We start from the raw sequence: 13,045 nt of genomic DNA on the forward strand, positions 1-13,045 counted from the left end.
TGGACTGACAAAAAGAACACATTTTCTGCTAGAGAGACATAACCTATTTGCTGAAGTAAATTGCTCTCTGGTAATATCGTGAAGAGAGCCAGTAAATTCCAGCATGGTACCAATGCTTTTACAGAAATGTCAAATGTCTTTTACAATGATACATTAAACATAGACTGTGGATTAGCCTGGTTTTGCCAGTAATACTGCGTTGATATATGGGTCTTGCTATACTTTATTGGGGATTGTTTCCAGTCGTTTCATCCTAATGAGTGTTCGGCTGTCACCACCTGGCTATTTTGGAGCCAGAAGTGACCACAATTTGGACGAGCTGGGGAGGAGCACGGGATATATCTGACTCGATCTGATTGGAAACCCGACAACACTGAACCCCACCCACCTATAACGGAAACCTGACTGCACAGGTCAGTTAATTAAACAGACCTGCTCCCAAAAAAGAACTTTTTCAGACCTATTATCGAATTAATGATGCGATTATTTTCAGATGGACCACCGGAAAACTCATAAGAAAGAGTGACTTTAGTGAATGACATCATAATGACTTGTGTAAAAAAAAAATGCATTGACTTTGTATTTCATTGAGAGGAGTTGAATGAAAGTCTATGGAGCCAGAACTTTTTTGGAGCCAACCTCTTGTGGTCCCCGGTGATATTGCAGTTGGTCAAAAGTGTCAACAGTTTGTTGTTGTCTGCCATGTGCTTTATGTTTCGGTCTGTGTCTGGAAGGTGTGGATTTCTCCACCGCCCCCCTCCAGACACCTCCCACTTCTACTCGCCTGATCGGCCGGCACAGCTGCTGTCAATCCAGTTAATCACCTCCCGGGAGTATTCTAATCCTGCACTCCAGCGTCGTCAGTTCGTTCCGTCTTCTCACCCGCAACCTGTCAGCGTGCCTGCAGCCTGCCTCACCTGTCCCTAACTAATTATATATTATCGCAATCAGTCTGGTGAATCGGTCACTCACTGCCCTTGTCTATTTGTTTGTTCCCAGGGAGAACAAAAGCACCAACCCAGTGTCCCAGACGTGCACATGGTTCCCAGCATCTACACCTTAACAATGAATACATTTAATAAAATTGCGTGCGTTCTCTATTTGGCAACTTTGTTATCACACCACATCCAATGAATACTGTCCGCAGCATAGGTAAAGGCGGTGCGTCGTTACATTGTCACTTGGCTGAAACTCCACCACCACCATTGTTTGAACTACTTCAACGTCGTCGCATTAGTGTCTTCCAACACTTTTCCAAGAACAGTACATTTATTTAATATCTAGGCTAATTTAATTTCATTAAAGTACCACATATTCACTCCCACACAAGCACACCATAGAGTAGCTTTTACAGGGAATCCTCTCCCAACTGTTCTCTGTATCACAGACTAAGCACCATGAAGCAGAGACTAATCCTCTAGAAATGAAGGGGAAAAAGAAAACGTGATTGATAATGATTTACACAAACACCCTACCACACCCTGATAATATATTTCTCATAATCGCACCCTGTTTCCAAATGCACTCCAATTGTGCCACATGCCTCGAGCAATGAAATATCTAAAAGTCAGCTGCCACGGCGTAAGCGCCCCACTCTGCACCACTGATTCTTTAGAACAGAGCCCAGAGACACCAATTTGTCTGTCAACAGCAGCCACAATAGACCAAAATTGAATATAGTGTTTTGAGTAATGCCTGCTATTCACACATTTTTCTTATTCTGTTGCACTTAAATTTAGGATTGCCATTGATCTTCATCAACACCACGAGTGCACCAAGTTCTCATCCTATCTCTGAGTGCAGCTGAAATTCCAGGAAATCATTAACCAAAAAGGAAGTCGTCTACACTGAGACAAATCAGTGATATAAATAAAATACTAATGCACTAATACAGTCCAGGATATTAGCAATTATTTGGGTATGAAAGATATTATTGCATTTGACCATGTACTACTCTGACTGTACCACTGTGCAAAACTGTGATGGTAAAGAGCACGACAAGTCCTCCAAATTGAATGACAAAACCTGTTGTTGGTCCGCCTGTCAGAACGGCACAAACGTGTTTTCTGACAAGAAGAAAGTGTTCACTGATATGACACATGGTTAAGGTTTGTTTAGCGTTAGACACTAAAACACTGTGGTTTGATTTAGAGAAAAAGTTTGGATAAAATGACTATGTTGTCAAGCTTTGGGAATCTTTGTGATCATGGTTACAATAACACTTAGTTACTGTGAGGCCCATTTTGGACCAAAGATTCGAGACGAGACGATTTGAAAGTTTGCAACTGCTAGAAAATCACCAGTCTGCCAGTTCACCCCAAACCGATGAAAAGAGATGGTGTAACCACAGATTGTATATTATAAATAAACATTAGCTTCTGGTTCTGAAAAGCGAAGCCTATGTAGAAGTGTACTGTCTAATTTCTTTGCAAAGAAAGTCAGAGAGATTCAAGTCACATAAAACATGCGCACAGAAATGCTTTAATGAATACTTGAATCAATTCATATTCCATTTCAATGTTCATATATGTGATAAATATTTCACCTGTTATACATCGACAAAATGCTGAATAAATGCATTATAAATGTGTAAACACGCTTGGTGTATCTAATAATGTCGGTGTAATGTCTCATTTCTAGTGAAGTCTGTGCCACTGTGATGTTTAATGTAAAGCTCCAACTCTGTCTGATGCCGCTCTGAGCCTTCTTTAAATTCATCCTTAATGTAATAGGTGTACATCGCATATAAACCTACCAGTTTAATTTCAATCTGCCTCTACCTGCTGGGATTGTCCACTGATGGGCAGCTAAAATTTGATGTCATTACTGCACCCAATAATCTGAGTTAGGATCCATCACGTGCCTCGTTTCATGTTGTTTACGGCGTTGTAAACTGGCTCACATTGGCAATTTTAAATCTTTCCGTCTCAAAGGAGTTACCATGTATAAGTGAGGGCATACAGCGTGCACAGTGCATGCTGGCCTTGGTGTTGGCATGGCCTCTGGCTCTCTGAGAGAAGCAAAAAAAATAATATACACAAATGCCCTCGGGCCAAATCTGTTTATGATGGAGCGAGCGGGAGAGAGAGGGCAGTAGGAGAGGTTTATTTAACTGGTGGTGGGTTGGAGAGAAACAAAGACAGGAGAAGATGAGAGGCTGCACAGAGTGGAAGAAGAAATCGATGAGGAGCTCAGAGAGAAATGATGATGATTCTGTGGAAACAGTATGAAAAAACAACAGATACTGGAGGTGGACAGGAAGACAGAGGAAAAGACAGATGAGGAGAATAATGGAGTGAGTGGGGAGCTGAAAGGGGATTGGGTAATTTATGCAAGGAGTGGAAGGAGGCGAGAGGGGAGGGCTGAACAAGAGAAAGAATGGCCTCCTACAGGAGAGGAAAGTTAAGAGCGTCAGAGAGAAATCTGCACATACAGTTCCCTGCCACGAACGCACAACATGAAAGAATGTTGCAGAGTACCTGCGCTTCTGCCTCCGGAGCTCCTCATGACTGGTTTAACTGAGATCATACATACATTCATGCACCAGCGCACACACACTCATACAGAAAATAACAGAGCCTATAAATACCCTCGTGAGCATCAAGTGTCCTTGATAACGCTGTGAAATCCTTGAACAGAAACAGGCAGTCAAACTGTCTATTAAAATGTTCTGTAAGATCAGCAGAGACTAAGTTGGCAAACCAGCGAGTTGCAGTCCTCGCTGAGCTTTGAGTGGTGGTGGTGGTGGTGGTGGGGGGCGGGGGGGACGTGTTCTTCCTGCCAGTGGATGCATGTTGCGGATTAAACAGGACTTTTTAAGTTATGCACATCAAAGCACAACATGTAGATAGTCGATGGGGCTCTGCGTGCTGGCTGAGTTCACTTTTTCTGTTTTACAACAAACTTGAAACTGACCCCCTGTAGCGCTTTTATGCTTACATATTTAATTGAGTCTTTTCAGATATAACAACAAAATATTCAGCGACTGACTGTGTGATATTTGAAGTTTGGTTCGATCCCCTCATCTTAATTCAGTCTTTTGTCTTTGCAGTGCCGTACTGCACCAGAACGGCCTTTAGGTTAGACTGCCCGGTCGATTTAAACTTTCAGTGTAGAGATATAAATGTGTTGATTATTAACTTGAAAACAACTTTTTTTTTTTTCTCATTTTGTTTCTATATTTTGCGAACGCACTTCAGAGTGTTTTGTCCCGACAATCACATTTTAGTCAAATAACAGTCATCCCCGCTCAGATCCGCAGCGCCCCTCAGCGTCCAGCCGCAGGCAGCTGTTTGCCACCGTTGGCGACGAGGTCGGACGCATCTCAGACCACCACGCTAAGTGGATAAAGTGAGGGATTGAAAAGGTGTAAATGCATCTACCATATCTCTCCAACTACGTTGACACCTCCCAAATGTTGTCTGTGGAAGTAGCCTCGACAGAGACTTTTACTGTGAGCACAGCAGCTGAAGTTACTTGAAATGACGCTAATTATCTTATTATTACGCTGTCTTATAATTGACATAATTATCTTCAGGACATCATTATAACAACCAGTTTGACAGTGCTAATGTACACTTTTGGTATTCAGAGATGTCCCTGGTGTCTCCCACCTCCTCCACCCTTTTCTCTCTCCTCTCACCCCATCCGGTCGCGGCGGCAGACGGCCTCACACCTCCGAGTCTGATTCTGTCGAAGCTTTCCCTCTGTTAAAAGGGAATTTGTCCTCCTTACTCTCACCAAGTGCTTGCTCAAGGGGGAATTGTTGGGTTTCTCTCTATTAGACGGCAAACTCTAAAGTGTCCTGAGATGATATGTGTTTTAGCACTATATAAATGAAATTGAATTAAAGTGAATAACCTAGCTGCGGAAGTCAGGAATTATTTTTTCGTTGGATGACATTGGCATGTAGCAAAGATTTTCAGGAGCATCAGGTCCACACATTAAAAGACAACTGTTAAAAAAAAAAAAAAAAAAAAAAAAAGCCACACCGAGTTTAAACATTTGTGACATTTGTAATACTCTAAAAAATAAAAAATAAAAAATCCAGACATCTTTTACATTTCAAACAAAACCTGAATGCCACATACACAAATGGAAGGCATGTTTTTCAGTGTTACACCTATAATAAGCCAACATGTGTCGGAGGTGGTATGTAGGTGTTGCATAAACTGGTTCTTGGAAACTTTGGTCCTTGCATAGTAAACTACACACACACACACGCACACACAGGCACACACACAGGAGGGCTTGACAGAACCACAGCGTGTTGTAAGATAGGGCTGCGGACAGATAGATAGACCGTGATCGGGGCTACGACCTCTGTGATAACCGCAGCTCATTTCCATTTACTGCCCTTGTAGCCTCGCACACATTCTGCAGATAGTGACAAACTGCATATTCACCAGACTGAAGCTCCCACGTTCCCAAAAAGAAGATATGCCAACCTCACCAGCAAATCAGTTCACTACTGTGCCACACGTCACATTCAGATAAAGTTCTTGAAGGATAATAATAAAAAAAAAAAAGAAAAAAAGAAAAATGAATTCTCCTAATCTCTTCACTGTGTCCTCCTCTGTCCCACAATGCCTCTGGGCTGGCTAGGGCTGCAGAATGATGTGTCTCCATCTTAAGTCTCAATCACCAGCAAGTCTTTAAGTTGGAAATGACTTTCTGATCTTATGGCCTCCTTTTTGGATTTGCTGAGCAGAATAGAGAGTTACACTCACAGCACCTACTTACTGCAGCAAATTACAAAAAAAAAAAAAAAAAAAAAAGTCCCGATTTGATTTCTGACCAAAGAGGTTTTGGAATAAAGTGAACCTTAAAGCTAGTGTCTTCACATGTAAGTGGTTTGAATTGCGTGGGACTATTGGCTCATCAAGTGGCACGTGTCAAAAGCAACCTCTAATCATTCACTTAATTCCTTTCACACTTTGGCTTTAAAATGCTTTCAATATCGGTAAATGTTAGGCCATTACATTTAATGCATTAATTTTGTTGTGTTTAAAAGGTGATAATTAAAGGGGGAAAAAAAAAAACAGGCAGACAGAGATAATGGAAGAAGTTGAGGGAAAGGTGATACAGGGATAAAAAGATAAGCGTGTGCATGTTTAATCTCTAAAAACCTCCACACACAGAACGGCAGGCAGCAGGCAAGAGATGGTACTGATGGTGCTCAGAGTGCGGGGAGCAGGCAGCTTGCTGCCAACATAAATCAGTGTCATGCCCTTGAGCCACACCTTAGTGGAGGCATCCCACTGAAGCACTGTGACATGTCTTATTTACCGGTGAAACATGGTGAAAGCATGATTTATTTATTTTTTTAAACACGGGGTTCAACAAGACTATTTAAGACCATACAAAATGCGACTTGGTACATTTTTCATGGTCGTACAAGTCAAAACATGAAAGTACAACAAAGAAAACACACGTCCTTATGACTATATCGGATTATTCCGAGTACGTTACAGCAGCGTATTGCAGTAATTCCTCGTGATGTATTTATTCAAATATATATGGCCCGCATCAGGATTCAGAAAATGTCTGCATGGACCAATGAAACATAATGTACCCATTTATGTTTTGCAAAAAAAAAGTCAAAAGCTGTCCTTCACAACTCCATGCAGTAATAAATGTTTGCTACAGGTCTGATGGAGGTGAAGGAAACGGCACATAAAGAACTGCCTTGTGTGCACACAATTCTGCACATCCTCCCACGGGTCTTATGGTTAAAAAAAAAGAAGTCTTAGGTGAAAATCAAGTGTATAGATAAATAAACTCTGCGGAGTGTTGGAACCAACATCTGAGGAAAGAAAGTAGTAAAGAAATGTAATCACTTTTCCTGTGAGTAGCATGTGTTGAGTATTTGATATCAGTTTTCAAATAACGATCTTAAAACTGTTTATCGGTGAAAACTGTCTCCCATTGGTCTTCAGTTGAATGCAAAAAATGTTTCTCAACCTGCTGATGCCTCATTAATACAACAGCAATAAAGACCGAGACACCGCTTTTATCTTAATGTCCTTTTAATCGCTTCTTTTGTTGTTTGACTTTTTTTTTTGACAACTTAGAGAGCAAACTAAGCAAATAAATAAAGTATTATTTAGAGAAGCAGACACCAAGTACAGTTTAAACTTGTGCATTTCCCATACACTTCTGCCACGCCCTCATTTAGAAATAAATGAAAACGAATCTACATCTCACCCAACTAACACTGAGCATCATCAACACACACTTAAAACCAAAGACATGAATCACTACCATAAAGAAAATCTTCATGTGTGCATGATAAACGAGACATGAAAACGCGAGCAGGTCTAAAACAGTTGTGTGAATCAACAGTCTAAAATGTCAAAATGTTAAAAATTAAAGCTGAAAGTCGTTCCTATCATGCGTCTAGTGTTTCACAGCTGGCCTACTGGTCTTTTGTTTGGCTGCCATTTAAGCAGCTGAATCACTGGACGCCCTTCTGCTGCCTCTGTCAGATATGCCGTTATCTCAGGTGGGAAAAGTCGGACACAAGTTAATTATCAAGCAGCCATTTGGACGCTTGGGACAATGTTCAGCTTGCCCATCTGTGGATGTTCCTGAGGAGTCTCCTGCTGTATTCCCTGTGGTCGACCGGTTGGATTTCCATTACAGTTACCTTCACTCGACTCTCGTCCTGAGGAGGGAAGGAAAACAAATCTGGAGTTAAGTGCAGAAACATCTGGTACAGAGACATCTCTAAACAGAGGTGGGTTTACAAACCTGTGTGATGTCTGTCCTTTGATAGTGGAAGCTGCTTTTGGTGGAGTACTGAACTACCTGTCTGCTATTGGCCACCATTTGGTGACAGCTGACATGACTTTCTGTAGATCAGTAGTCCCAAAATCTTTGGGACACCTTCATAGGTGAGAGCAAAACCAGGGCAAGTCCTAGTTTTGTTTTGTCACCTATAGCAACAACCATCTCCCCAAATCAGTGGGGAAAAAAAAAAAAAAAAAAAAAAAAAAAATCAGTAAACCGAGTAGATGTCACTGCTCAGTTTAATTTCATCTCTTAAGGTGAACATGAGCCTTCATATCATTGGCTCAAGAAGGGCAGCATGTTTAATATGTTGGTTTTGTTTTGAATAGTTCGTTCCTTTTGTTTAAGATAAATGTAGTTGATGGACGTGTGAAATGTTATTAGAAACATAATATGTTAACAATGGAATGGAGAGATCTTGGAAACACCCGTTGCTCGTCATAAAACACATTCTGGGAACCACAACAGGTTCCTCTGCAGGTAAAGATGATGAATTTAAGAATTTCTCATCAAACAGTGAAAAGCCAACTACAGGAGCGATAAGACCATGACACCACATGATCAGAGCTTTCAGCAAAACTTGATGGATTTCAGCATTATAAATATAGACATGTGATTACCCAAACCAAACAGACGGAATATGATTTGGAAGTAACCCATGTTCGGTCTAAGATGGTTTCAAACTCTTCAACTGTAAACTTCTATGATAAAATATTATTTGTAGCGGAAACATAACATCAAAGGTGAGATGTAGTAAAGAAAGATATATAAAAAAAAAAAAAATAAAAAAAAAGCAGAAATGATGTCTTGTGTTTTTCTCTTTAATACACCAGTCGTAAAAATAATTTCTAATTTGACTTATTACACATTATTCTGGGATTTTTAAGGATACAAAGTATAATACCACAAAGAAATTCTCGCACAATTCAGTGCCATTTAGTCTCAACAATTTGTATTAACAACCACCATCAGCGACATATTTCACATAACATAGTATCAAATAATGGAGAGGTTTTCTCACGAAGACATAAAGCCAGAAACTAATTTCCATTATAATCGCAGTCACTCTCAGGGAGGATTAAACCTGAGACAATTAATTAATCAATTAGCCATTCAGCCAGCATAACCTGCATCAAGGATTTTACGTTAGCCCATTATCATATGTGATTCCACACCTCCATTAGTATTTTCAATTTGCATCTACCTGAGGACTGCGGGCAAATTAAACAGTACGGGGGGCTTTCAGGAGGGAGGTTCCACTAGACAAAAGGTGACAACTTATTTAAAAATAACGGCCCTCCAAATGACGGGGGTACAGTGAGAAAGAGGGCTTGTTTATTTAATGTGTGTCGCCTCATATTCTGATCACATCTGGAGAAACAATTACTACAATTGCCGAACAGTCACCCTTCCTGAGCCTTCGTCCCTGTAGAAGTAAACAACAACTTCTGGATGCCAGCACACTGAAAAAACACGGAGAGGCTCACCTCCGCACAGATACAGCCGGCGACGAGCCAACACGCACCTCTGACTGCTGCCACGGCCTCAAAGAGAATTAATGAGATGCTGTACTGTACCGGACAGGAAGGCTACATTAAAATGAGGATCCCTGTGGAGAAATTTTGGATCATGAAACTGTAAATAATACTTCACAGCAATGGGTGAGAATTATATCAAATTTACAAATGTGCCTTTAGGCTCATAGCAAAGGCAGTGGTGCAGATGCTGCAAAAGAACTGGCGTTCACGTTTTCCAGAGGATGAACCCTAATGCCCACTGATCATAAAGGTTTAACAGTTCAATGCTGTGAGTCCACATGCCGAAGTGTCCCTGGGCAAGACAGTGAACAACAAGTTTCTCCTGATGGCAAGTGTGCACCTTGTATGGCATTGATGTTTGAAATGGGAGGCAAATGGTAAAGTGCTTTGAGGCTGCTTCAGTAAAAAAAGGTGCTCTAAAAGTGCAGAGCATTAACCTTCGGTGGTTCCTTTTTGATTTTATTTTCACTTATTCAGGAAAAAAAAAAAAATCTGCTGGATAGACTGCCTCAAAGTTTTGTACAAATATTCATGATTATGTGTCCCGATGATTTTGGTGACACCTTAACATGAAATTGACTTCTGTGGTTTTGCATGAAACATCTTGACAACTGCTGTACACCTATGACAACACAGCAGTCCTATTCACCTTATATGTACTTTTATAATCAAGTTGAATTAACTTCCCTGTCGCAATACTGCAGGGCTACTGCATTTGTTAAGTGTCTTTGTTAATTGTTCATCCGCCCCATCATAAGCCAGACAAACATTTAAGAAAGATGCATACGGGTAATGTGAATTACCCCTTGAGACTTTTGAATGGCTGGATTGGGATATTTCCATTGCGTCATCTACACAGGAAGTGAAGTTCGGCCATAGAAGAATACGAATATGCTCAAACACTGAGATGGAGAAAAGACTTGAAGGTGATGCTGCCACGGCCTGCTAAGAGTGTGATTTGTTAATGATGTAAAATGACTGTGCTAAGCGTGTACTTGGCTTTCAACGGCCTGTCTGTTAACAGAAGGGGAAAAAAGCAAGTCCCATTTGACGCTAATGCATTCAATGAGACAAAATCAATTAATTTACTTCAGACAGATGCACTTACACTCACACATGAGCACAGATACAGACATGCGGGGATTTGTTGGTACCCTTAACAGCTCATTGAAAAATGCTTTAATTCCTTCTGAAAAGGGATGGAATTAAAAGCAGTTGTCTCGTGTGTAGCTGCAGCTTTTAGTATGTCAAGTGTGGAAAAAAGATAAATTATTGCTTCTTTCCACAAAGATAATTTGAAATGGCTTAGACAGATTTGTTGTTATCCACAGAAAAGAAATTACACAAATAATCAGGTAATTGGGATATTTGTAACATATTTCTTTCACTGGTATCAAACAATTTTTCAGTCTTGTAATCAGTCGTTCAGCCTATTCAAACCGAAAAGTGGTCACTCTGCAGTTTGGTATCATCGTGTGCACCGGACTGAACATGGACCAGAGAAAGTGGAAAGTTGTCTGAATCGATTTGAAAGGACATTATAGACAAGCACGTCAAAGGTGAATGCTGTAAGACCATCTCCACGCAGCTTGTGTGACCACTGTTGCAATTATTATCAACAAAATGTATGGACTTTAGTTAAACTGCCTGGACGCGGCCGCAAGAGGAAAATCAACCTCAGACTGGACAGAAGAATGCTGGTAACCGTAGGCAAAGAACCAACGAAAACTTTCAAGAAAATAAAAGCTGAATTCAAAGATCTAAGTGTCGTCGTATCTGATCCCAGCACGAGTTGTTGTTTTTTTTTAGCGCAATGCGCTCCGTGGAAGATGACCCAGTAGGTCTCCACTGTTGAAAGAAAAACTGTACAAAACGGAGCCGCAATGCTTTTGGGAGAACGTCCTTTGGACAGATGAGACAAAACATCAACTCCGTGTTCACAGACAAGAAAACAATGAAGCTCTCCAAACAAAACAAAAAGAACAGCGTACCTGCTGTGAAACATGGAGGAGATCCAGTTCCGATTGAAATCTTAAGAATTTCAAGGTTTTCTGCAGCGAAACGTGCTTAGTCACAAAACTCCGTCTCAGTCACAGGTCAAGATATTTATTAAAAATGGAATAAACAATTATGGATGCCGATTACTTCGGTCAGTTACAAGTTATTTCAGTGAAAATTTTGGAGTTTGTATACGAGCACACATTTGAGTCCTCCTGCAGACCACAGGTGCACTAACACATCTGCTTATAACTCGTCATGCATAACCAATACAGCATCACAGATATATAAAACTCGGGTAGGCAGCTTTCTGAATTAAAAAAAAGAAAAGAACACAGACCGCAGAATAGGGCCCTGGGACTTATAACCATCGGCCCCCGGATTTAAAACGAACAGCCAGGCTGTAACAGATTCAAAGGCTGAGCAAGACTCGGAATCAATTATTGCATCCAGCGGTTAGAAATCAGAAACAATTTCCTTTGCATTGTCTGTCTAACAAATGCAAATTAGATGTGGAAACGGCACTAATCTGTGCTCAGTAAATCCAATTCGCCATCATCTCAATTCAGTTACCGCCACCTGTAGGAGAGGGAGAAGGCTCTCTACCACACCGGGGAGTGCATCACAAGTTCCTGATTCGCTGTAAATGCTGCTTCCACTGTGCAGCTCCACCTTAAATGAAACGTGACAAGACCGGATTTTTTATTCCAAATCAATATTTACATATTTGTTCATTTTGTACAGTTCTTCTGTTTCCTACCGCTTTAAACTGGGTTTTGTGTATTTGTACCATGAGTTTTCCCTTCGGTCCCCTCTGCATACAGGTATAGAGTAGAACAAAAAATGAACCCCTTCAGAGGAGGAAGAGTGACTGACCACTGAGAACACCAACGCTTGCGCGGTTCAATATTTATAGTTGGTGGCAGAAAAAAACAACTTTGAGGGATCTTGAGTGCATTGTGCTTTTTATGTCTGGAATCTAGTAGTTTGTCATCTGTTCTGCCCCAAAATAAAAAAAATAACGTCAGTTCATGTGCAAGAAAAGTTCAAACAGAAACTTTAAAATATGAACCTCAGCATGGTTCTTCTCTGTTTGTCCTTGTTATGAAAAATGACAAAGCGCAAATTTTGTAACTTCATTAATCTTGTTAAGCTCTGACATTTCATTAAATTGTTCTATTTTTTTTTTAAAATACCGTGGTAGATGACTGATCTTTTTGTCTTGTCACACTCACAAGTCTGTGGAAAAGAACTGAGGCTGAGGTAGAAAGGAAGAACTGAACAAGTGAATCACAGAGTCTTGCTCTCTATTCTTTGAATTACAAGCTTTGAAAGAAAAACAGAAACAAACCAGTAAACTTTGACTAACACCCACGCAAAACTAATTCTGAATACAGTAAAAAGCCTCATGGCGAACACACAACTGCTCTGAGCTCATTATCTCTACTTTATGGAATACTGAAATGATCAATTTGACATTGTTCCGAATTGGCTTTAGAAAATTCTCGCACTTCCGGAAATACAAAAAGATTTACGATTATTTATGTACGTAAAAAGTACAAGTGAAACCTGCAGTTGCGATTTGTAAAGTGTACTGTGTCGGTGATACTGACATTAATGTCTACAAATATCATCTGCAACTGTTCTGCGGCTCTGTTGGCCTTTATATTGGCACAGTTTTAGCTTTGATTTGAAATGAACAGATACGATTTTTCCCA

At 40.5% G+C, this 13,045-nt stretch overlaps 1 protein-coding gene across 3 annotated transcripts in view; it reads right to left on the reverse strand.

The window, feature by feature from the left end:
- Positions 1-6,301: 6,301 nt before the first annotated feature.
- LOC138196311 (replication protein A 70 kDa DNA-binding subunit-like) overlaps positions 6,302-13,045 on the reverse strand; it is a 36,754-nt gene continuing 30,010 nt past the window's right edge. For all 3 annotated transcript variants that reach the window (XM_069146213.1, XM_069146212.1, XM_069146214.1), the window contains one exon: positions 6,302-7,666. In XM_069146213.1, the coding sequence (XP_069002314.1) occupies positions 7,565-7,666 (102 nt within the window). In that variant the 3' untranslated portion in view covers positions 6,302-7,564. The remainder of the gene's footprint in view (positions 7,667-13,045) is intronic.

The sequence above is a fragment of the Embiotoca jacksoni genome, unplaced genomic scaffold (genome assembly GCF_022577435.1).
Source record: "Embiotoca jacksoni isolate LCO1_2020_lvr unplaced genomic scaffold, fEmbJac1.0.p SCAF_13, whole genome shotgun sequence".
Taxonomy (NCBI): domain Eukaryota; kingdom Metazoa; phylum Chordata; class Actinopteri; family Embiotocidae; genus Embiotoca; species Embiotoca jacksoni.